This window comes from Cervus elaphus, chromosome 1 (genome assembly GCF_910594005.1).
Source record: "Cervus elaphus chromosome 1, mCerEla1.1, whole genome shotgun sequence".
NCBI classification, from domain to species: domain Eukaryota; kingdom Metazoa; phylum Chordata; class Mammalia; order Artiodactyla; family Cervidae; genus Cervus; species Cervus elaphus.
Window position 1 is genome coordinate 20,474,693 of NC_057815.1, and position 24,315 is coordinate 20,499,007.

The 24,315-nt window shown below is 35.7% G+C and overlaps 1 protein-coding gene across 3 annotated transcripts in view; it reads right to left on the reverse strand.

The window, feature by feature from the left end:
- The window catches only part of DYNC2H1 (dynein cytoplasmic 2 heavy chain 1), a 395,598-nt gene that overhangs the window by 326,801 nt on the left and 44,482 nt on the right, over positions 1 to 24,315 (reverse strand). For 2 of the 3 annotated variants that reach the window (XM_043892813.1, XM_043892970.1), the window contains exons 20-32: positions 22,578 to 22,705; positions 18,271 to 18,420; positions 17,353 to 17,558; positions 14,130 to 14,285; positions 13,926 to 14,040; positions 13,135 to 13,305; positions 11,823 to 12,205; positions 9,638 to 9,770; positions 9,421 to 9,538; positions 7,637 to 7,749; positions 5,528 to 5,647; positions 2,155 to 2,305; positions 117 to 322 (exon numbers count right to left, since the gene is read on the reverse strand). In XM_043892813.1, the coding sequence (XP_043748748.1) occupies positions 117 to 322; positions 2,155 to 2,305; positions 5,528 to 5,647; positions 7,637 to 7,749; positions 9,421 to 9,538; positions 9,638 to 9,770; positions 11,823 to 12,205; positions 13,135 to 13,305; positions 13,926 to 14,040; positions 14,130 to 14,285; positions 17,353 to 17,558; positions 18,271 to 18,420; positions 22,578 to 22,705 (2,150 nt within the window). The remainder of the gene's footprint in view (positions 1 to 116; positions 323 to 2,154; positions 2,306 to 5,527; positions 5,648 to 7,636; positions 7,750 to 9,420; positions 9,539 to 9,637; positions 9,771 to 11,822; positions 12,206 to 13,134; positions 13,306 to 13,925; positions 14,041 to 14,129; positions 14,286 to 17,352; positions 17,559 to 18,270; positions 18,421 to 22,577; positions 22,706 to 24,315) is intronic. The other variant, XM_043892886.1, reaches the window with a different exon arrangement.

Below are 24,315 nucleotides of genomic sequence, written 5' to 3' on the forward strand. Positions count from 1 at the left end.
CACAAACAAAACTCTTAAAAGTTACAACTAAAATTAAAATAACTCTTTCATTCAATAGCAAATTTCCTTTAAAGTAAATAATTTCTAACTGGAAAAATTACTGCCACAAGGCATACCTGGTATTCATAAGTATAATGAAGTTCAGAATCCACCATTTGAACATAACATGTGTGATCACTTTTCATATAGAATCTAACTTGTTTTTTCCAAGCCCAGTCTTCAGTTGTATGAATTTGCACTTGGTTTAACTGCTTGACCACATCAATATTATGAATAATATCAAGAATAAGTGCTTTAAGTTTAAGCTCCAAAATGCCAGATTCTGTATACAATTAAAATAATTGGAGAAAATGTTAGCCTGTGATTTATGTACTTTATCATTTTATATGTATATATATGAATGACTCCTTAGTGAATTTAAATATGATTCCGATTTTACATATATATGATTCCTTAGTGCATTTAATTTCATAATCCATCTGAACAGTACAGTAACATACATTATGCAACTCAAAAGAATGTCAAATGCACCAATAAGAACTGTGAATGTGAAAACTAAGGTATCAAAATTCAGTGAAACAGGGGTCCTGGTTCCTTCTGCAAGGGAGTAGGGACACGCAGCCTGGCTCTCCCTCTGAACTCAGGTATAAAACACAGACAACCTGCATTAAACATCTATTCAGGACTCTGAAAAAGTAAAGAATATCAGGCAAATTGGGGAAGGGCAGAATCAGAAGTACAACCAAACCAGTGGTAAGTTTACCTTTTTCCTTTGTTCTCTCTTACATGCATGGACTCAGCGTTGCCAGAAACCATAAGGGTGTGAACAGAGAGAGTTCAAGGACAAGGCCTCTACCTCCGAGCTGAAAAGCAAAAACGGAGTCTCCCCGTCGCCACAGCGCTGGCAGCTGAGTCCCAGAAATGCCTAAAACTCTGAAGGAAGAGAACCGCCCTCTCAAATTAGAGGAGCCATGAGCCCAGGAGAGGGAGACAAACCCAAACTGCTCTTTTCTCTCTCCTCTCCATCAGCTGGTTCAAGTCAGGGGCCCAGTCACAGAGGTCTGCAGGAGAGCACACGCAGATCCTGCTCTCTGACCAGAGGTCAGAAGGGGAGCCTGAGGGAACAACAGGACCCGGGGGGGGGGGGGGGGGGGGGCGTCCACGGAAGGGGAGGAGCCTGGGAGGACGCCCACGGAAGGGGAGGAGCCTGGGGGGACGCCGCGGAAACTTCTTCCTGAGAGAGCTGAACCCAGCCTGAGGTGCAGATTAAACCAGACTTGATGACTGGCCACTAGGCGGCGCACATGTGGGAAAGGTCAGACCATCTGAAGAACCCCGCACTGACAGAACAGACGTGGGACCCACAGCCCACAGAAGGCTGACTGGAACTTGGCGCTGAACCTAACGAGAGCACTTGCTCACAGAAAAATATCAACACTATCCGGAAAATTGAAATAAGACTCAGATTATGATAACCCAAAACGTCCAGGATACAACCTGAAATCATTCAACATGAAAAGAACCAAAAAAAAAAAAAAAAACCAACTCATATCAGAAAAGATAATAAAGGTAAAATGAAGACATCCTCAAGTGAAGGAAATCTGTAACATTCATATTCAGCAAACATGCTCTAAAAGAAACACTAAAGGAAATTCTTCAAACAAAGATAATGACACCAGAAGAAATCAAGATGAAGGATGGGCAACAGAAATGGTAAGCATCTAAATATAATAAACTATTCTCAGGTCCTCTGAAATACATGTGATGACTAAAGGAAAAGTTAAGACTCTCATCGAGTTTTCAATGTATATAGATAAATATCTACATATCTATAGACATAGATAAATATATATCTAATATCTAATACATAGATATAGATAAATATCTATACACATTGAAAACAACATAAAAAGGGGAGGATAAAGAAATCTATTAAATGGGAAGGTTTCTACATTTCATTAAAAATAATAAATTATTGATTCTAAGTACAATATAAAAGTTAAGTATGTTCATTATAATTCCTAAATTAACCTCCAAAATAGACAGATTATTGATCAATTGACAGACAAAAGCACAATAGATAAATTAAGGTAGAATACTAAAAGAAATATTCAAATAACAAAAGTCAGCAAAAAATGGAACATTTTTCCATACCAGTATTCCCTGGATCCTCAGAACTTGTATCAATGTTAGTATAGTGCTCTAACTTATTTACCAGCTGTGTTTCAATCTGATGAAGACTATGATCTTTGATCGCATTTTCTACATCTTCAGTGAATTTAATCTGCTCTGCCAAGCATAATATCTAATGAACAAAGAGAAAAATGATTTTTAAAAGGTGAATTTATTTAGAAATATTTTATAAATGTAAGGAAAGATACCTTTTTCCAAATTTCCAATTACATACTGGATCTCTCTACCTGAATATCTTACTGGCAACTCAAATATTAATAGAGCAATACATCTGTAGGAAAAGCACTGTGTGATGCAGCTGAAGCCTACTTCTCAGAACTCATCTCTCACTATTCTTCTATAGGCCTGTTTTTGGGCCTTTGAACCCACTAAGCTTATTATAACCTAAGTGCCTTTGTACCTTCTTCCCCTGACTCTCTTCATAAATGGCTTCTGTTAACCAACAAAGATATCAGAATATTTAATCCTATGTATTAAAAAGAGTAATCTTATAGCATTCCAAAATAATCTCTCAGTATACCACCGAAGTCTACAATTTCAAAATATCAATTTTATCTTAAAGCAAGATTTGTATTAATCATTCAATCTAATCCCCAGAAATAAAACTAAATATAGATCATATAAATATAGATAATCAATATAGCAAGGTTACTGATAAAGCAAATGATACACTTAAATACCAGATTTTGAAAACATATATTAAAATACTTTGATACAGTTCTTGGATGAACAAGGACCCTCCTTTAAACTAAAGACATGAACCATCCATCATCATATAAATCACTAAACCTACTGACCAATTACTACAGAACAGATTGTCTTTTTCTTATATTTACCTTTTAGCATCCAGAAAACATCATTAAATGCCTCTATTTATCAGACGAATTATCTATATATACATTTTAAAACAATATAGCAGGCTAAGCTGCTGTTTGCTCTAAGTCAGAACATTATACAAATACATCAAGTTCTTCAACAAAAAAGAAAGTCAATTAGTGACTTTCCAGGACAAAGTCATCTCTCATACTTTGTAGTACAAAACTCACCAGCTTCTTTAATCAAGTATATGGTAAAACATTTAATTAATCAAGTATATGGTAAAGCATTTACTTTGGCCACCTGATGCAAAGAATTGACTCAATGGAAAAGACCCTGATACTGGGAAAGATTGAAGGCAGGAGGAAAAGGGGACGACAGAAGATGAGATGGTTGGATGGCATCACCGACTCGATGGACATGAGTTTGAGCAAGCTCTGTGAGTTAGTGATGGACAGGGAAGCCTGGCGTGCTGCAGTCCATGGGGTCATAGAGTCAGACACAACTGAGCGACTGAACTGGACTGGAAAGCATTTAAACAAATCCAAATTTGCTTTGCGAGAAAAGACTCTGCTCTTTAATTTTCATATGAAAATGTTCACATGCCACCTTGAAACTAATATGTATACAGGTGGATTTTCATCAGGCAATACTACTGAATTTCTGTATTATAAATAAGTGCACATCAATATCTCAATTTTTAACAGTCTGCTGCACAATTTCTACGTGAGACTAACAGAAATGATACTCAAGACACAGCCTTGACTAATTCTCATGTCAAATTACCATTCAGATACCTGAATAGACACTAAGATTTTAATTGCCTAAAATATAATGGTCACTAAGGGTGTTGCTCCAGTAATATAATTTAACCTTCAAAATGAGTTGCCATGGAGGTATTATTATACCCTCTTAACTAAGTGGCCAAAAGAATCACTCCAAAGGTAGGATTTGAACCAAGGTCTATCAGATTCTTTCCACTTTATTATGCTGCCTCCTTCCCATGCCAGAAAGTGCTTTCTCCACATTATTTCAGGTCCTCACAAAGATGTCTTTAGAGAACTGAATGAAGAGTACACAGCAACCTGTCCCAGACATTCATGCAGCCAATTATACTCTTCAATCCATTTATATAAAGTCTCTTGAGATAATTTTTTCTTAACATTAACTGCTAATAAACTAGAATTCTTTTCTAGATACAGTTTAGTAGTTCAGTTTTACAGAGCTAATGAACTATTTACATTTATATTTTTAGTAGTTCACATTTTTACAGAGATAATGAGCCATTTACATTTTAGTAATTCACATTTTTACCTGACTGCTCAGAACCCAGAACTGTTTCATGCTCAATCCAGCAACATTCGTTAGCCTGTAACTCCTAATACATCTCCTGATATAACTCTCATTTCCTCAGTCTAATTATTATGTAATTCTTGCTTTTGTATATTTTTTAATATTGTGTCTTTTATTCAAAGTCAATTGAAATCCTACCTGGAAATTAACAGAATACTAGGAAACATTTCCAGAGGTAATAAAACACTTTAACTCTGACTTTGCAATGGCATGATTTTATTCATCAATGATTATTTTTATTTTTCTCTAAGAACTTAAGATTTTTTAAAAACATATTTTAGCTTGACTTAAACTGCTAAAAGATGTAACTGATATGAATTGTAAAATAGCTAACAGTCTAAAATGTTGCAAATTTCCTAACTTCTCATGCTTTAGAAGAACCAACATAAAAACCTGTTCCAATAGCTGCTAAATGTTTTAATTTGAAAAACAAAAAACAGGTAGATTTTCCTGTGAGAAATCACAGATTATCTCAATGCCTGCCTTTCACAGTCCTTAAGAACTAAAGTTCCTGATATCCTATCTGTATGGCGTTAGTCTTGACCAGCAATAAAACTAATCCTGAACAAGGCTGGATATTTAATCCAAGTCCTGGTGCTATGCTTTAACATGGCTCAGAACAAGTTTTGTGATACATATCCAACATCCAGTGTTTCAGACATGAGTTCCCATGAACACTGACCTGCAGCAATACCGATATCAACCCTGTAACCTAGCTCTCTTCTTTGCTGTCAAAGTTCTAGTTCAGGGCTATGATTGTTTCAGACCTACTCTAACACTCTGCTAAACTTTTGCCAGCTCCACCCTCCTATATGAGTTCATGGGAAGGGTGAGAGGCAATGTTACAGAGCTTGAAAGTACTACATCACTGATTCTGCCTCCCAATTCCACCCCCACCAGCTTGATGCTGCAAAGTCAACCGGCTTCTGCTTTGAAAGCATCCAAATTATAGCAAACTAATGGAGCTAGAAGGGAATTTCAAACTAATCGCGCAGTTCCTCCCTCACATTTTACAGTTGAGGGACTGAGGAAGGTAAGCAGTTTGTCAAATGTTCACTGTTAGATAAAGGGACAACAAAGATCCCAGTTGTTTAAGCCTCCTGACCTCTAGATCAGGGATCTCCCAATGATACCATGCCTACCTCTGATGAAGACATTCCCTTACCTGTGAAGGGAAAAAGGATGGGTCAATTGCACCTTGAGAACTTCGACCAGCAGTAACGCATTCTATCAATAACTCTTTCAAAGTCTGCTTCATTTCCAAGGCTAAATCATTTAACCAAGTCTGAAAATAAGATTAGAAAATGTATTTCTTATTACACCAGTCATAAAACAAAAACACAACCTAATGACTCTATTTTTTATTTCATGAAGGTTATAATTTCTTACTGACTCTCACACTCCAAAAATGTGCTCAACGGCATATATTTTTTTAATAAACTATTTAAATAAATTGAAAATAACTGTTTTTTTCACCTCTTGGGATAATATTAAGTGTGAAACTCAAAAATTTGTAGTTAGTTATCACTATCATCATCCATACAAACCAAAAAAATATGAACATTTAAAAAGTAACTCATTCATTTTGTCATTATGACAAACCAAACTAGACAGCTGGGCCAGTAAATTAGAGCCACACTGACTGGCTAAGTTCCCTGGCTCATGCTAACCTGATGATCTCATATTTAGAAAACTGTAACTATAAAAAGAGATTGCTTCATTAAGGTGAACTATATTATTTAGGGAGTTAAGCCCCCCTCTTCAAACAAAACTAATTCTGTTTCAAGGTCAAAACAATTTTTCAATTATTTGATTATAGATAAAAGAATAAAAGTTAACTAAAGTCAAAATAAGAATGATGATTGATCAAAATAGCAGTTAATATTTAAGAATCACTACTTAACTTTAAAAAACTGCATCATTCTCAATAAAATATGAGGACAAAACTGCAAGCTTAAATAGCTCTTCATCATGACCTATTTTGACTCTAAGTTCTAGCTTTTTACTGTTTATTTTTAGAATGTCTTCCGGTATTAAGAGCACAAACTTCTGCCCAGTGCAAAAGCCAGTGCAGCTAAAGAGTAAGGGCTCTCAGTGCGAGGCTGCAGACACTGGCCTGGCTACCATCCCGGGAGCTTCCGGGGCTCCGTGCTAGCCCAGCTGCTGACAGCGCTTTCTCTGTGTGCTCCACCAGTCCTGATAAAATTACAAGAGAGGAAAACAACAGCAAAAACAGCAAAACTCTTCACCAAACACGACAGCTACCTAACAAACCTATGCTTACAGCCACCTGATTGACACTCCATATCCAATAAGATGCAGAAGAGGCCCAACCAAGAATGGACATTTTACTAAGCTGTACAGATACATATATGATAAGGCATGGACCCGACTTGCAGTTGGAAGACAACTTTAGAACTTATAAATTATAATTTTACGCATACATCCTAATGCTGTTGGCTTTATCTGTGTAACTGTAATAGGCATTTGACAGTTCACTTCTAGTCCAATAGAACAAATTACTCAATAGTTGCAGTATAAATGCACTAGTTCCAAGTTTACTTGTTCACTTAAATCATTTAATGCAACTCAGATTCTGAAGAAAAAAAGAACAAAGACTTATTGAGCACTTATGTTCCAAACACTATAGTGTGCGTGCGTGTGCGCATGCTGAGTTCCTTCAGTTGTATCCGACTCTGAGACCCCATGGACTGTAGCCTGCCAGGCTCCTCTATCCATGGGATTTTCCAGGCAAGGATACTGGAGTAGGTTGCCATGCCCTTCTCCAGGGGATCTTCCTGACCCAGGGATCAAATTTGCATCTCTTACGTCTTGTGTATTGGCAAGTGGGTTCTTAACCACTGGTGCCACTGGGAAGTCACACTATAGTGTACCTAACACCAATTATCTCACTTAAGTTTCAATGAAAGTCTTTGCAATAGCTAGTAGGGCTTCTCATTTAACAGTTAAGAAAACTGAGACTCAAAGTTATATAGCTAATACGTTATGGAGCTACAATTAATATCCAAATCTTTTTGACTCCAAAGCAAAAGTTCTCAAAGTTACATGCTGCCTTCCAAAAATTAAAAATTCATATTCTCCTTAATATCAAATCATTGTAAACATAACAAAAAAAATTATTTTTTAAGATATGAGAAAGGTTCTTAAAAGGCCTAATTAACCAACTTACTCTACAAATGACCAAATTACTTTTGATACAAAGTTCATACTGTTAATTTTTTAATACCTTCACACTTGAAAAAGAATTACTTACCTCTACATTATTTGACAGAAGAACTTTATTTTTAAAAGGTACAACTTCTCCTTCTAAAGATTTCATTGCAGTTATATGTTTTAATTCCTCATCGAAACAGACGCTGTGTATGCCTATATTACAAAAGCAACAATTTACATGCAAAAGCTTCCTTAAACACATAATTATTAGATATTACATATGATTACAAAATGTATACTTCATAACATATATATATTAGAATTATATTAGTTCAATTATATAATATAGAAGAACAACTTTTCATCACCAAAAACTAGAAACAAACCAAATACTCAAAAGGTGAATGAGAAATTGTGATATATTTGCACAACTATTTTCAGCAAAGAAAGGAATAAAATATAGTTGAAAATATGATGATGATCAAAAAAAGCCAGGCATAAATGGGTACATAAGAATACATACTGATGATTTCACTTATTTGAGACAAAAAGATAAGAGTAAAGGGGGAAAGCAAATAACACTTCCTTTTCCCAAAATTTACACTCACTTTATAGTATTAAGAAAAAGACACATGACCTAGTTTGGATCTTCAGAAAAACTCCATAGGTTACTATTCACAATTTAAAGAAAGAAACTAGATTTCAGAGAGGTAAACTAATAACTAACAAATAGTAGAGGCAGAACTTGAAAGCAAACTTTCTGATTAGAAGAACTCTTTCTACTATCTCCACAGGCCAAATCAGTTACAGATATAAGCACTTTAAAGCTTAGGATACACAATGGTTAGTAAATACTTCTGTAAAACAACAAAGAGTAGATATTTGAGGTTTTTACGGTCATAACATCTCTTTGTCAATCACTCAACCCTATGCTTGTAGTACAAAAGCAGCTATAGACAATAATGGGCATGGCTGTATTCTTTTCAACAAAACCTTCTTTAAAAAAAAAAAACAGATAGCAAATCAGATTTGGCCTGTAGGCCTATAGTCCACTAATCCCTGAATGTAAGTGAAGATGAAATTTCTTTTTCCAACAAATAATATTTTAAGAAAATAATAACAATCATTGTTTGTGTAGCAAACCAACTCCAAAAGCAATTACTCAACTTAAACGATTCAACAACATCAAAGCATATGGCACTGTAACTCTCCACTTTACCAGGTAATCTCTCCTATTCCTATAACCTAATTATCATATATGGGCTTCCTGGTCTCTCAGTGGCAATGAGTCCACCTACCAATGCCGGACACAGGTTTGATCCCTCGGTGGGGAAGATCCCCTACAGAAGGAGACAGCAACCCATTCCAGTATTCTTGCCTGGGAAACCCTGAGGACAGAGGAGCCTAGTGGGCTATAGTCCATGGGGTCACAAAAGTCAGAGAGAACTTAGCAACTAAACGATAATCATCTATACACAGATGACTCCCAATTTTACATCTCCATTCCAGGTACCTCTGGCTAACAATAATTGCCTATTGAGTATATCCACTGGGATGATACTCAGGACACCTTAAACTCAGTAATGAAGGGACATGTTCTTCCTCACTTCCAGACCTTATCTTGGGTTTCCCTTGTGGCTCAGCTGGTAAAGAATCTGCCTGCAATGCAGGAGACCTGGGTTCGATCCCTGGGTGGGAAGATCCCCTGGAGAAGGAAATGGCAACCCACTCCTGTTTTCTTGCCTGGAGAATCCCAGGGATGGGGTCGCACAGAGTCGGACACGACTGAAGTGACTTAGCAGTAGTAGCAGTAAGAACCTAGTATTATGCCTGGAAGATAGATGAAACTCCATAAACATCTGCTGAATAAATGTTGAATCTTACCAGCAAAAAGCTTCTTAAGGTGAGACTGAATCACTGATGGATTAGTAGACTGGCCCAGTATTTCTAATAAGTCATCATCACCAATAAAGTAAAATCTTGGGAATGCTGAGCGTTTTTCCTTAAAAATTAAAAAAAAAAAAAAAAACTTATCTTCTCAAATAACTAAGATATTAAAGCACTTTGCAATTTATTACACAAGGATTTAAAAAAAAAATACCTCCAAGAATTCATTTAATGATTTCTGACATCGTTGAAGCTGATCAAGTATCGTTAATAGAGAGTTTCTGATTCCTGCATGAGTAGTTAATGTTGTGACTCTATTATCTTTCTTGATGTCAAGCATTATTGATCTGCAGAAGAAAAAAACTTACTTTCACATCTATTTTAACGTCTTTGGCTGAAGAAGTGATACGGAGGCTTTTCTTTGTCTGCCTAAAACAAACTAGTAATACCAGTATAACAGTAATACATTATTATACATCTAATACACAATCCTTAAAGTTAATAACCCATTACCATTTTTAATCTCCTTTATTGCATATTATCCTATTTCATCAACTCACTAAACAAATATTAAGCCTTACCTCATAGAGATAATGGCCCAGTGACAGAGAAAGAGATTAAATAATTTCTCTGAATATCCAAATAAAGTTATGATAAATGCTAAGAAAGTACAAAAACTTGTTAAAGTGGTTAATGGGAAAACCCCTAACCTATGACTTATCTGAGGAAGTAATTTAAACTGAGATTTAAGTAATAAAGAAAAAGAAAAAGGCAATGAGTAGGAGGGAAGCAGTTTCTGGCAAAGATTCATGAGAAAGAGCTCAGTATGTTAGAGAAATGGGAAAGGAGTAGATCCTCAGATATGTTTTATCCTTAGAGCAATAGAAAACCATTTTAAAGTTTTACTTAATAAAGGAAACAAGTAATGCAACAACTCTGGCTTCTGTGTGAAAAACTTATTGGAGAAGAAGAGAACAAGTCAAAAGAGTATTCAGTAGTCTTAAAAGTTTGGAATACTTTAGAATAAAACCAAAGAAGTAGAGATATAAAAGATATAATAAAAGAGACAAGTATGTTACAATCAACAAAATTTGGTAACAATGGACTTGGAAATGGAGAGAGGGGTCAAAGATACCCATTATGCTTCTGCTTTGAGCAGTTAGGTGGTACCATTTATTGGGACAGAAATGACAGAGAAAATACTTGTGGGAAAGGGATTTGAAATAAAGTTATGAATTTAGTTTTGACATGTTCACAATATTTAATATATTTAGAGATTAGAAAAGAAAGATAGGCTCAATAAACAAGTTGAGGAGACCTTAGCAACTAGATGAGAATTGATTCTGAAAGAAGTTCAGCTCATTAAACAGAGAATATGGAATGAGAAAACGTACAGGCAGAAACCTGGAGGATGTCTGCATCTAAATGTTTAGAGAGAGGTGAAGACTAGGAATCAGGAGTAGAACCAGATAGTAAGGCAGAAAACCAAACAGGACAGGGTCACAGAAGCCAAAGGAATTTCTTCTAAGAAAGAAGAAATGCTCAACTCTATTAGATACTAGTCAGAGATAAAGTAAAAAAATGTCTATCAGATTTACAGTGGGAAAGTAACTGGCAATTTTAGGAAGTACATATTAGTAATATTACTATTGCTATAATAATATAGTAATATTATTACTATAATAATATTCATATTGTTGTTGTTTAGTCCCTCAGTCATGTCTGACTCTTTTGTGACCCCGTGAACCACACTCCACCAGTCTCCTCTGTCCATGGGATTCTCCAGGCAAGAATACCAGAGTGAGCTGCCATTTCCTTCTCCAGGGGATCTTGCTGACCCAGGGATCAAACCTGCGTCTCTTGAATTGGCAGGTGGATTCTTTACCACTGAGCCACTTCAGAATCCCCAATATTAATATTACATAGATAATAATATTACCTATATAACATTAGACTTCTCTTGTGGCTGACAGTTAAGGATCTGCCTGCAATGCAGGAGACCCAGGTTCGATCCCTGGGTCAGGAAGATACCCTGGAGGAAATAGCAACCCACTCCAGTATTCTTGCCTAGAGAATTCCATGGACAGAGGAGCCTGGTGAGCTACAGTCCATGGGGTCACAAAGAGTCAGACATGACTGAGCGACTACACACACATACACACACACATATAATATTAATATAGGTAAAGTGGTAAAGATAGACACCACATCAAAATGATTCAAGAAGTAAACGAATGAATGAGAGAAAATAATTTCTCAAAAGGAACCAAGAAAAAAAAAAGTTGAAGACACAGATAATACTAACAATGTAAAATAAAAGTAATTAGCTTGTATGAAGTACCTCACAATATGAATAAAAACTCATCATATGTGTCCTTTTTTTTATGTAGCGTACTGACCTAAAATCTTCATCAACTCTGTTGAAGCGTGTCTGTTCTTTTGGCAATGCTCCACGGCCAAAAATGGGTTCCAAATATACCCACTTTCTCTGAATGTGGTTTAAATTCTGTAGATACTCATCTAACTCTGCAAGTTTTCTTTCCCAAATTGACACTTTATCTTCAAACCCTTTATAATAAGGAGAATCCTTTAAGGATTGAAGAAGGCATCTATTATCTCCAACTTGATTTACTATATCTTTCCAGTCTTTAATCAGCTTGATGGTTCGACTTTGGCTGTCTTCATAATCAACCAATGTAAATACTGCTCCAACTCCCCACAGATCAAGTTCACGTAAAGCTTCTCTGATTGTAACTTCACCTTGTGCCCGACTATTTAAATCCTATTTAACACAAAATATCCATATTTATTATCTCAACACACAAAATAGGTAAGCTATATCTATTTTATAAGAAGATATATTTTTATTTGACTTTTCACTGTAAAGCAAAAAAAAAAAGCAAGTGGATATATTTTAGATGCAATCCAAGAGAATTACTGGCTAAAGTATGAAGGGATGTCTGGTTCACATGGTCAAAATATATACAAAGTTCTGCCTTATGCTTTTTACTTGTAAAAAAATTTAAAACATCCATTGCAAACCAAACCACAAAAATATTTAAATTTTGCAGAACTCAGGAGTTTTTTTGGTAACTTAAGTTCCAACACATCTAAAATGATTAATAATCATCTAGAGTCACCTCCTATAGAAGTCATGCTTTATAATCTTATGATTATCTACATATGTGCCAAGGTAATAGGCAAAGATGAAAACATATGTATTAGACAGAAAAATAAAACAATTTAACATCAAAAGTCCTTTTATGGGCAGAACACAAAACAGAAAGTCTACTACTTACAACATAATTGTGCAAGTTTTACTTTTACCTGAGACCTATGCTAAAACTGATCAGTAAATTGGTTCCTTGTTTAGTTCTCTGTATTTTTGTATCCCTGAGCTTCTATTTATAATATACCCTATGATCTAAAGTGTATTTCATGTAAAATGCTTTGCATGTGTCTGCTGACTTCTGTCTTAAAGACATATATTACTTCAGACTTTTTCTCTCTCTCAAGGAGGGGGTTTATATTGTTTCTATAGCCCCATGTACAGATTCAGATAAACTAATGAAAGAATAAAGGAATAGTGGAACACTGTCACTATTTTGAAGGGAGGAAAGAAATTTAACTTGCTGTTTTAAATAAAATGTAAAGCAAAAATTTATGTTAGCAAAGGTCAGATCTATGGGATATTTATAAAATGATTCTTACTTTAAGGTCTGAAGCTTTGGCAACAACTATATCAGCTACTCTAAGCAGATCACCAAATAATAATTTCTCTAAACTAGTCCCCCTGGGAAGGCCAAGAAGACGAAAAAGGTCGAGCCAGTGATCTGGAGAAAGATGTTCCCCTCTCACATATTTCAAGACAGGAATGGCAATCTGTTGAAAAAAAAAAAAAAAGATATGCATGTATATATATATTAGCAAAATACAAATTACTATTTAATTTTATTACAATTATTACAATTATGTATAAACATTTTAATAACTATATTATCTTACTTAATATAATTAAGATATTAATTAACATATCAACTAATAAAGATATTAACATTTCAATTAATCTTGAAATGTTTAAAAAGAATTGTACAATACTTTTTATTATACATTGATGTGAATACATGCAAATTTCCCTTTGTAACTTGATATATTTTAAAACATGACCTAAAATATTTCTATTTTTATAAATTTAGAAAATGACCTATATCCTAAATATGCTAAGTGACCCACATCCTAATTGCTAAGTTTCAAATACTCCACTTTATAATAAATTTAACCATAAATTTCTTACTTTTAACTTATTTCACATTGAAGCAGAAATATCAGTAACTTTTCTGGTTTACTCTATACTTTGTATTTTTTTGTGTAATGGAATCATTAAAAATAGATAAACTAAAATTACAATTTGGGATTCCCAGGTGACATCACTGCATAATAAAAAGATACATGAACACTGTAAACATCATTTTTAAACAATAGCATAAGTAAAACTATCTTACTTTATATTTGTCAACCTCTGATTGTAATTTCACTGTCATTACTGAATGTTCTTCAACCTTTCTTAATCTGTCATGCCAATTCATCAAAAATTCCTCAAACAGATAGGTCTTAGTCCTGTAAAACAGTAGAAAAATATCTTAAAGTTTACATCCCAAAAAATGCTACAAAACTATCAGAATGTAAATATTATTTATGAATCAAACCGAAAAGTAATCCAGTCCTCATTGGCCATTTCTTGAAATCCTTGCTGAAACTCTTCATAAAGAGCCCAAATTTGTGCACAGCTCTCAATATCCTTGGAGATGCTATATGCCAAGGAGAAGTTGGGCTCTTCTAGGCCAAAATGATGGCAATCATCACTGTAGAAACAAGTAGTGAAATATCAGTAGATTTTTACAACAGAAAAACTGTGAAACGTCAGTAAGTTAAGCTAACAATGTAACTGCATTCCCTGTGTGTGTCTTTGTGTGCCTGCATCTGACAGTGGAGGTGGGCAGCAGGAGGCTGTGGCTACTTAACACCAGAATTTTACTCTAAGTACTTATGAATGGGCTCCTCTAAATTCATTAATATGCACTTTTTCCAAAGGAGTCAAAGTAAAATTGGTAATACATCAATATATTTTCTATACATAATATAGATCATATGTAACAAATGTTTAGAATTACACAACTTAGTGGCTAAATCTGAGGCTAGATTAAACAGTATCCATTAACATTCTTCTCCATTGAAAGAATTAGTTTCCAGAATGTAAGACTGTTGTTGTTTAGTTGCTACGTCCTGTTCAACTCTTGCAACACCATGGACTGTAGCCCACCCGGCTTCTCTGTCCATGATATTTCCCAGGCAAGAATACTGGAGTGGACAGCCGTTTCCACCTCCAGGTGATCTTCTTGACTCAGAGACTGAACCTACATCTCCAGTACTGACAGGCAGATTCTTGACTCCTGAGTCAACAGAGAATGAAAGATATTCCTCATCTAATTAGTGTAATGTCATTTAATAAGCATGGTACTAAAGCCTCCACTCATCTATGAAGGCAATTAATTTATGGATGCATTTGCCTAAACAGACCAAACATACCAATTTTTATGAACATTTCATATTTTAATTCATTTTTATTGGACTATAGTTGCTTTACAATGTTGTTAGTTTTATTGTACAGCAAAGCGAATCAGCTATATGGATACATGTGTCTCTGCTTTATTGGATTTCCTTCCCATTGTCGTCACAACAGAGCACTGAGTGCAGTTTCCTGAGCTGTACTGTATGTTCACTACGAACAAAGCTAGTGGAGGTGATGGAATTCCAGTTGAAGCTATTTCAAATCCTGAAAGATGATGCTGTGAAAGTGCTGCACTCAATATGCCAGCAAAGTTGGAAAATTCAGCAGTGGCCACAGGACTGGAAAAGGTCAGTTTTCATTCCAATCCCTAAGAAAGGTAATGCCAAAGAATGCTCAAACTACCGCAAAATTGCACTCATCTCAGACACTAGCAAAGCAAAGCTCAAAATTCTCCAAGCCAGGCTTCAACAGTACGTGAACCATGAACTTCCAGATGTTCAAACTGAATTTAGAAAAGGCAGAGGAACCAGAGATCAAATTGCCAACATCTACCAGATCATCAAAAATCAAAAAAGTTCCAGAAAAACACACTACTTCTGCTTTATTGACTATGCCAAAGCCTTTGACTGTGTGGATCACAACAAACTGTAGAAAATTCTGAGAGAGATGGGAATAGCAGACCACTTGACCTGCCTCCTGAGAAGTCTGTATGCAGGTCAGGAAGCAACAGTTAGAACTGGAAATGGAACAACAGACTGGTTCCTAATCGGGAAAGGAGTACGTCAAGGCTATGTTTTGTCACCCTGCTTATTTAACTTCTACGCAGAGTACATCATGAGAAATGCTGGGCTGGAGGAGGCACAAGCTGCAATCAAGATTGCAAGTAGATATATCAATAACCCCATGACACCACCCTTACGGCAGAAAGTGAAGAAGAACTAAAGAGCCTCTTGATGAAAGTGAACGAGGAGAGTGAAAAAGTTGGCTTAAAATTCAACATTCAGAAAACTAAGATCATGGCATCTGGTCCCATCACTTCATGGCAAACAGATGGGGAAACAGTGGCTCACTTTATTTTTTGGACTCCAAAATCACTACAGTTGGTGACTGCAGCCGTGAAATTAAGACACTTGCTCCTTGGAAGAAAAGTTATGACCAACCTAGACAGCATATTAAAAAGCAGAGACATGACTTTGCCAACAAGGTCCATGTAGTCAAAACTATGGTTTTTCCAGCAGTCATGTATAAATGTGAGAGTTGGACTATAAAGAAAGCTGAGCACCGAAGAATTGATGCTTTTGAACTGTGGTGTTGCAGAAGACTCTTGAGAGTCCCTTGGACTGCAAGGAGATCCAACCAGTCCATCCTAAAGGAGATCAATCCTGGGTGTTCATTGGAAGGACTGATGCTGAAGCTGAAACTCCAATACTTTGGCCACCTGATGGGAAGAGCTGACTCATTTGAAAAGACCCTGATGCTGGGAAAGATTGAGGGCAGGAGGAGAAGGGGATAACAGAGGATGAGATGGTTGGATGGTATCACCGACTTGATGGACATGAGTTCGAGTAAACTCCGGGAGTTGGTGATGGACAGGGAGGCCTGGCGTGCTGCAGTTCATGGCGTCGCAAAGAGTCGGACACGACTGAGCGACTGAACTGAACTGAGAGCAGATTCTCATTAGTTATCTATTTTATATTTTATAGTATCAGTAGTGTATCTATATAGATCCCAATCTTCCAATTCATCCCAACCTGCACCCTTTCCCTCCTTGGTGTCCACACACTTGTTCTCTACATCTGTGTCTCTAGTTCTGCTTTGCAAATAAAATCTTCTCTACCCTTTTTCTAGATTCCATGCATATGCATTAATATACAATATTTAATGCAATTATTAAACTTAATATTTTATATTTTTATGACATAAAACAATGAATGTTTTTAAGTTTCATCTTTTCACTAGGTTCATTTTCCAGCAGCTCTAAAAGTAATTTTCCACTAATTTTATATATTCCATTTTCAAATACAATGAGATCATATAAAGCAAGTATAATCCAACTCCTTAACTTTTAAATAAATTTAATTTTCTATTATTATTTAATTTGCTATTATTACTTCTATTATTTCTATTTCTAGACCTAACCAGAAACTTGGTTTTGTTTTATTTGCTTTTCTCTTTCCAAATATAATTCAACAACTCCTAAGAAAGCAGTAGCATGCGTACTTAATACTGGTATTTTTAAAATTGCTGAAGCTTATAAAAAGACATCAATATAACAGATACAAGTATATTATTAGCTTAATATATAAACATAAAACTTTTTTCCCAAAATGAGCACTGTCGGATTTAAAGAATAAACATACAGCAGCTTTTTTCTTATGACTTCAAGATCATCAAATTCAGCTTTCTTCTCTTTTATTGACTTTGCACTTTTATCAAGAGTATCTGGCTGGCCTGTTTCAATGACATCATCACGAGGCTTTAATTGGTCCCAACGAGCTTTAAATTTTTCCAGTTCTTGATAATACATCTGAAGACGTGATCTGACGTTTCCTTTCATCACTTCAATCTATAAGTCAACAAAGAATATATAACTCAATGTAAATTTCTACTTTATATTCACATTTTTACTTCCAATATTTTCTATTTAAAGGTCAAAAAACATCAATATCAACTTTTCTAAAGATTATTCTTCATTATTTATTTCAAGTACAATAAATTAACTCAAAAATAAATTAGACACTAAATTTACAATAACAAAAGATATACTGCAAACAGCAACATTACAAAACCATTCATGTGACTAACAGCATCTGTGATAACTATCAACAAAATTAATATGATGAAAAAAGTTACTCAGTGACCTCCAGTTGTTCTACCTGATTATACAGTTGCTTAATAAAGAAGGGCATATCCCAGTCTCCCATGCAGGTAACTGCCAGAAGACTAAGTTCTGGTCAACAGGATACGAGCACAATAGATGTGCACGGCTTCCAGACTGTTCTCTTAAAACACACCACACACAGTAGGTAAACAAACGATTCATAAGAAAGTCTGATAGTACTGTCACATATATTCTTGGTACGGTAGAAAGTGAAGATAAACTATGTGACATGATCATCATTTATACTAAGTATCTTATTATATAGAAGTGCTGAGGGAGATCAATTCCATCAGCAATATAAAGTTCTTATAAAAGTGAGCTATAATGTAATAAAGAAGAAATTGTAAATGAGGAAAAAACTGTTCTCATTTTAACAAAATGACTAAAAGCTTCTTACCTGGTCTCTAATCATAAGTTGGTGACTTTCCATCATCAACTCAAATTTATCCCACTTAGCTTTCAGATTACTAATTGTTTCTAAACCTCCACCTGCCACAGTCCGTAAAAGTCTGTTTTTATCTTCAGCCTCTTGAAATAAGGGCAAAATCTAAAAGTTAAAAAATAATATGTCAAAAACAACATACTTTATCAAATTTATTAAGATTCCATTTATATAAAGTTATTTTATAGTTTGCTTTTTAAATTAGGATTTTTGCTTTTATATAATTTGCTAAATTTCTAGATACAAAGTTTCTAATATATATTACATGCAAACTCAACTAAAGCACTCAAACATCAGTTAAAAAGGATAATAAAAGTGGTAATATGAAACTAAGTTAAATCATGATTATAGAAAGACAATACTATACCTGTTCAAAGTAACATTCTTATTATACAGGTTCCACTCATAAGAAAATGCTGGAGACTTCTATGGCTTGCAATTAACTATCTTTTTTGTCTGGCTATTGATTGTGAAATCTGAGAAACACCTTTCACTATTGTGATTATGTAGCAATTACCCACTTAATACCATTGTATCATGATTGGTCAACAAACAGAAAAATTATAGAATTCTGTATCACCAAAACTACCATTTAATAGAAAAACCTGTAATCACTTTTTACAATCCAGATGCATATCAGAATTATCTTGAAATTTTTTGAAAACGCAAATGCTCAGGTATTGCTTTTTTTTCTCCAAAGTTCCAGATATGTTTCTATTGAGCAGTCATGTTCAAAAGCAACTGGACTATATGATGATCTTTTACCTTTATCTAGCTTGTTTCACTTTTACTATTTCATATTCAGTGCTACCATTTCATCTAGTTTATGTTCTCCATTTTCTGTTGCAACAAGCAACAAAGGTTTACTGTATAGCACAGGGACCTACAGTCAATATCTTGTAATAATCTATAATGGAAAGTAATCTGAAAAATAATATATGCATATAAATGAATCACCTTGCCGTGGACCTGAAACACTGTACTATACTTTAATAATATATATATATATGAAGAAAAAAATGAAAGAAAGAAAGAAAACTGAAGAAGAGTCAGAATAAAGCTCCTATATTTAGCTTCTACCTGAAATGCCCTGAGTTGTATATAACGAGCAGTCCATTAAACAGTCCAGGTGTAGGTCAACAAACTGCTCAAATTGCTTCCAGGTCTTTTAAAGCACCATAAAACAATAGTGTCCTATAATTTATAACTGTACTTTTGCTACTCATCAAAGCAGTAAAATCCATTGAAAAATATTTTAAAATCACTATGCTTACATAACAGACAACAACAACAAAAAATCAAATATATCTCAATGGGCAATTTGCAATTCCTGGGCAGGATCAGTTTCACCTGAGAAACAATTAACCAAGAACCCATGTTGTACTAGGAACATCAGTGAGAGAGAAGACAGAAAGGGAAAGCTGCATCCGACTCTTTGTGACCCCATGGACTGTACAGTCCATGGAATTCTCCAGGCCAGAATACTGGAGTGGGTAGCCTTTCCCTCCTCCAGGGGATCTTCCCAACCCAGGAATCGAACCTCGGTCTCCTGCATTGCAGGCGGATCCTTTACCAACTGAGCTATCAGTGAAGCCGTAAAGAGAAAACAGAGCAGGATTCTCATTTCTAGTGTGAGAAGAACTTAGCCTGTAAAGACATGACAAGTTTCCAAGTGTGCACCATGCATGCAAGTGCGCCAAGTTGCCTCAGTCACGTCCAGCCCTTTGCAACCCCATGGACTGTAGCCTGCCAGGTTCCTTTCTCCATGGGATCCTCCAGGCAAGAATACTGGAGTGGGTTGCCAATTCACACTCCACGGGATCTTCCCAACCCTGGGATCAAACCCATATCTGTCTCCTGCACTGGTTGGCAGGAGGGTTCCTTACCATTAGTGCCACCTGTAAGCCCGTTTCCAAGTCTATCTGCATGCAAAGCTACTTATCTACACATCAACAGAGATACATATCAAAACACAATTCTGTAACACCTTGCCGCTGAAAACCCAGCAGTGACTCCTCAGTGTCCATAGAATCATGCGGCCCACACGACCTGGATTCTGCCCAGCTCTTTATTCCGTGTCGTGCCCCACCCTGCCTCACCTGCTGTTCCCAACAGACATCTATTTCCCTTAGTTTTTGTGATGATATGCCTCATGTCTTTCACCCCACGTCATTATCAATCTCCTTTGCTGCCTCCATCTATACTTGAACTCTAAATTTTGAAATGCTCAAACCTGATTGTATAACCTCGACAGTTTGTCAATCAGATGAGCTAGTTCAATTCTATGGCTTTAAACATCATGAATATTAAAATGATTTCCAAATGTATATCTCTAATCTTCACCTTGACTCTAAATTCCAAATTCCTCGCTCTATATGACATGTCAATCCCTGCTACCTCCAATCCCCAAACTCCTCTCTCTAGTCATCCTCATCTCAGTAAATGGTACCATTAGCTTCCTAGCTGCTCAAGCCAGAAACCTAAGAGACATGTTTATTTCTTTTCCTCTAATCCCCTGTATACTCCTAATGTAGCAGAAGACCTTGGTTCTAACTCTAAAATGCATCATCAGATTCTCTGGTTCTCTCCATCTCCTCTGCTATTCCACGGTACAAGCTTGGCTCATCTTTTGTATACCAGCTGGAGTATACTACTAACTCTCTGCTACTATTGTCTCCCTCCAATCCATTCTCCACGAAGCAGCCAGCGTAATCACTTCAAAGCGCAATCCACATTTATCTCTTTCCTGCTTAAATGCCTCTAAAATTTTTCTATTACTCTCAGAAAAGAACTCAAACTCCTTATGATTGTCTGAAAGTCCCTTCATAATCTGGCCCTTGCCTACCTCTCCAATTTCACTCAAACCACTTTCCTTGAATAATATGGCTTTCTGGATAACTTAAGTTTCTTGACAATATTTACACCTATCTCACTTCCTTAAGGAAGGTCCTCTGCCTTACGATCTTTGTATCCACTGTTCCATCTGCCCTCTAAATCTCGGAACGGTTGCCTCCTTACCCTGCAGGTCCCAGTGCAAACAGATGTCATCTGTCTGATACGGTCTCCAGGATCACCACCCTAAGAAACACCCCACAGTTGGGCATGTTCATCCTCTTACTAATTTAGCTCCTCATGCTCCTTTCTTCCTCTCCGTCTCTCTCTCTGACTCTCTCACACATACACACAACACACACTTACACACGAATGCAGATTTCAGTAACACAGGGCATGTTCATACTTGCAACCACAATGCCTAGCCTGGAATATATCAGGTGATCTGTAGTCAGTTCAGTTCAGTCACTCAGTCGTGTCCAGCTCTTAGTGACCCCATGGACTGCAGCACGCCAGGCCTCCCTGTCCATCGCCAACTCCCAGAGCTTGCTCAGACTCCTGTCCATCGAGCCGGTGATGCCCTCCAACCACGTCATTCTCTGTCGTCCCCTTCTCCTCCTGCCTTCAATCTATAATAAGTATTTGTCAAATAAATGCCTCCATGATTAAGCTAACTGCCACAGTTCATAATGCTATTCTTTCTTTAGTTATATCCTTCTACTAGACAACTGCACTATTTTATTTGCCTTTAAACCCTCTTTATACCTTTAAGCCTACCATATAAATGTTTATAATTCATTCTACCATGAAGGTATATTATTTCTCTCACCTCTAATCTCTCTTGCAATTTTCAACCTATCACGTAAGAGGAACACATAAAAGTTTGTATCTATTTTGAATTATTTCTCCTCTTTCCTCCAAACATAACTAAGATCACCTATAACATGTTCTATAAATTTTGGCTTGTTTATTCTAGGTTCTAGCCTTCTGGATACTGTTTCTATGAATCTTTAACCACCTTTTTATCTTTCTCTCTAACTATGAGCTCTTCCATCATATGTGTGTGTGTGTACTTCTAATTCAGCACTAACTTCATATTTAAGCATCATAAAAGTACAATCTTGGAAGTAACAGCATGAACTATTTAAGTTTAGTCTTATTCTAATAAGGCACATCATAAAAGGTCACAAATAAAAAAAAAATAATAAAAAAAATAAAAAAAAAAAAGGTCACAAATACTTCTGAAAACAATATATATTGTGGTTACTATTTCTCTACAACGTAACATCAAGAGTCCAATCATAAGCAGACTAATTTTATAGACTTCTTTATAATATTGTAATTATACAATATTTGCAGTCACATAATACTACATGATTTAATCATTCCAGTACAGTTTAAAAAAAAACAAATTACTTTGTGATTCTTACCTCTGGCTTCCGTTCTTGTAGCTTACTATATTGTAAATTTGCATTGCCTATCTCTTCCACAGACTGGGGCATAATTGTTAAGACTTCCATAGCCTCAGTAACAAATGTGTCAATTTCATGTAAATGAGCTGAAAAGGAAACATTGAAATAGAAAACATGTTATCATCATCAAAAAAATTCAATTATATAATTTCTAAACCAAGTAATGTCAGAAGTAATCACTACATGAAATACAGTAAATCCTAAGTTGTCATTTGTTTTCATAAAGAAAAATTCAAAGTATAGAATAAGCAAAAAAATTTCTTCTCATGAAATTGTAATTGCTTCATATAACATTTAAAAATTTTTAGAAGAAAGTGAAAATGTATTTAATCATTCTTAGTAAGTTTTACTCTAAGTTGGCAACTTTTTCAGTCTTTTAAATAATATGCTAGAATATATTTCAGTTTAAATGAAAAAAGAAACACTGATATTTTGGAAAATAGTACAGGCATTCCTCACTTTATTGTGCTTCACTTTATCGTGCCTTGTAGATACTGCATTTTTTACGAATTGAAGGCCTGTGGCCACCCCGCATGGAGAAGTTTATCAGGGTCATCTTTCCAACAGCATTTGCTTGCTTCATGTGTCTGTCATATCTTGGTAATTCTCCCAATATTTCAAACTTTCTCATATTGTTACATTTGCTATGGTGATCTTTAATCAGTGATCTTTGATGTTACTATTAATTGTTTTAGAGTACCATGAACTACACTCACATAAGACAGTGAACTTAATTGATAAGTGTTATATATATTCTGACTGCTGCACCTCTCTAATTCCCTCAGACACAAAAATATTAAAATTGGGTCAATTCATGGCCTCTTAAGTGTTCAAGTTAAAGAGTGACACATTGCTCACTTTAAATCAAAAGCTAGAAATGATTAAGTTTAGTGAGGGAGGCATATCTAATGATGAGATAGGCCAAAAACTAGGCCTCTTGCACCAAACAGTTAGCCAAGGAAAAGATCTTAAGGGAAATTAAATGTACTACTCCAGTGACTACACAAATGATAACAACATGAAACAACATTATTGTTGATCCGAAGAAAGTGCTAGTGATGTGGACAGAAGACAAAGCAGCGACAAGCCCCTTATGCCAAAGCCTGATTCACAGTGCGGCCCCGCCCTTCAGCTCCATAAAGGCTGAGGCGAGAGGGCTGCAGAGGAAAAGCTTAAGCCAACACAGGCTGCTTCATGAGATTAAAGAAAGAAGCCATCTCCGTAACATGAAAAGTGCAAGATGAAGCAGCAAGCGCTGATGGAGGAGCTGCAGCAAGCTACCCAGATAATCTAGCTAAGATACTTAATGAAGGCCACTCCACTAAACAGCAGACTTTGAAGGTACATGAAGCAGCCTTTGATTAGAAGATATCACCAAGGACTTTCATAGCTAGAGAGGAGAAGTCAGTGCCTGTATTCAAAGCTTCAAAAGACAGGCTGACTCTCTTGTTAGAGGCTAATGTAGCATAAGTTGACACCAATGCTCATTTACCATTCCAAAACTCCTAGTACCCTTCAGAATTATGTTGAATCTATTCTGCCTGTGCTCTTGAAATAGAACAAAGGCTGATCGAAAAAAAAAAAAAAAGAAAACCACAAAGGCTGAGCACCTGTTTACAACATAATTTACTGAATATTTTAATCCCATTGCTGAGACGTACTACTCAGAAAAAAAAAGATTGTTTTCAAAATACAC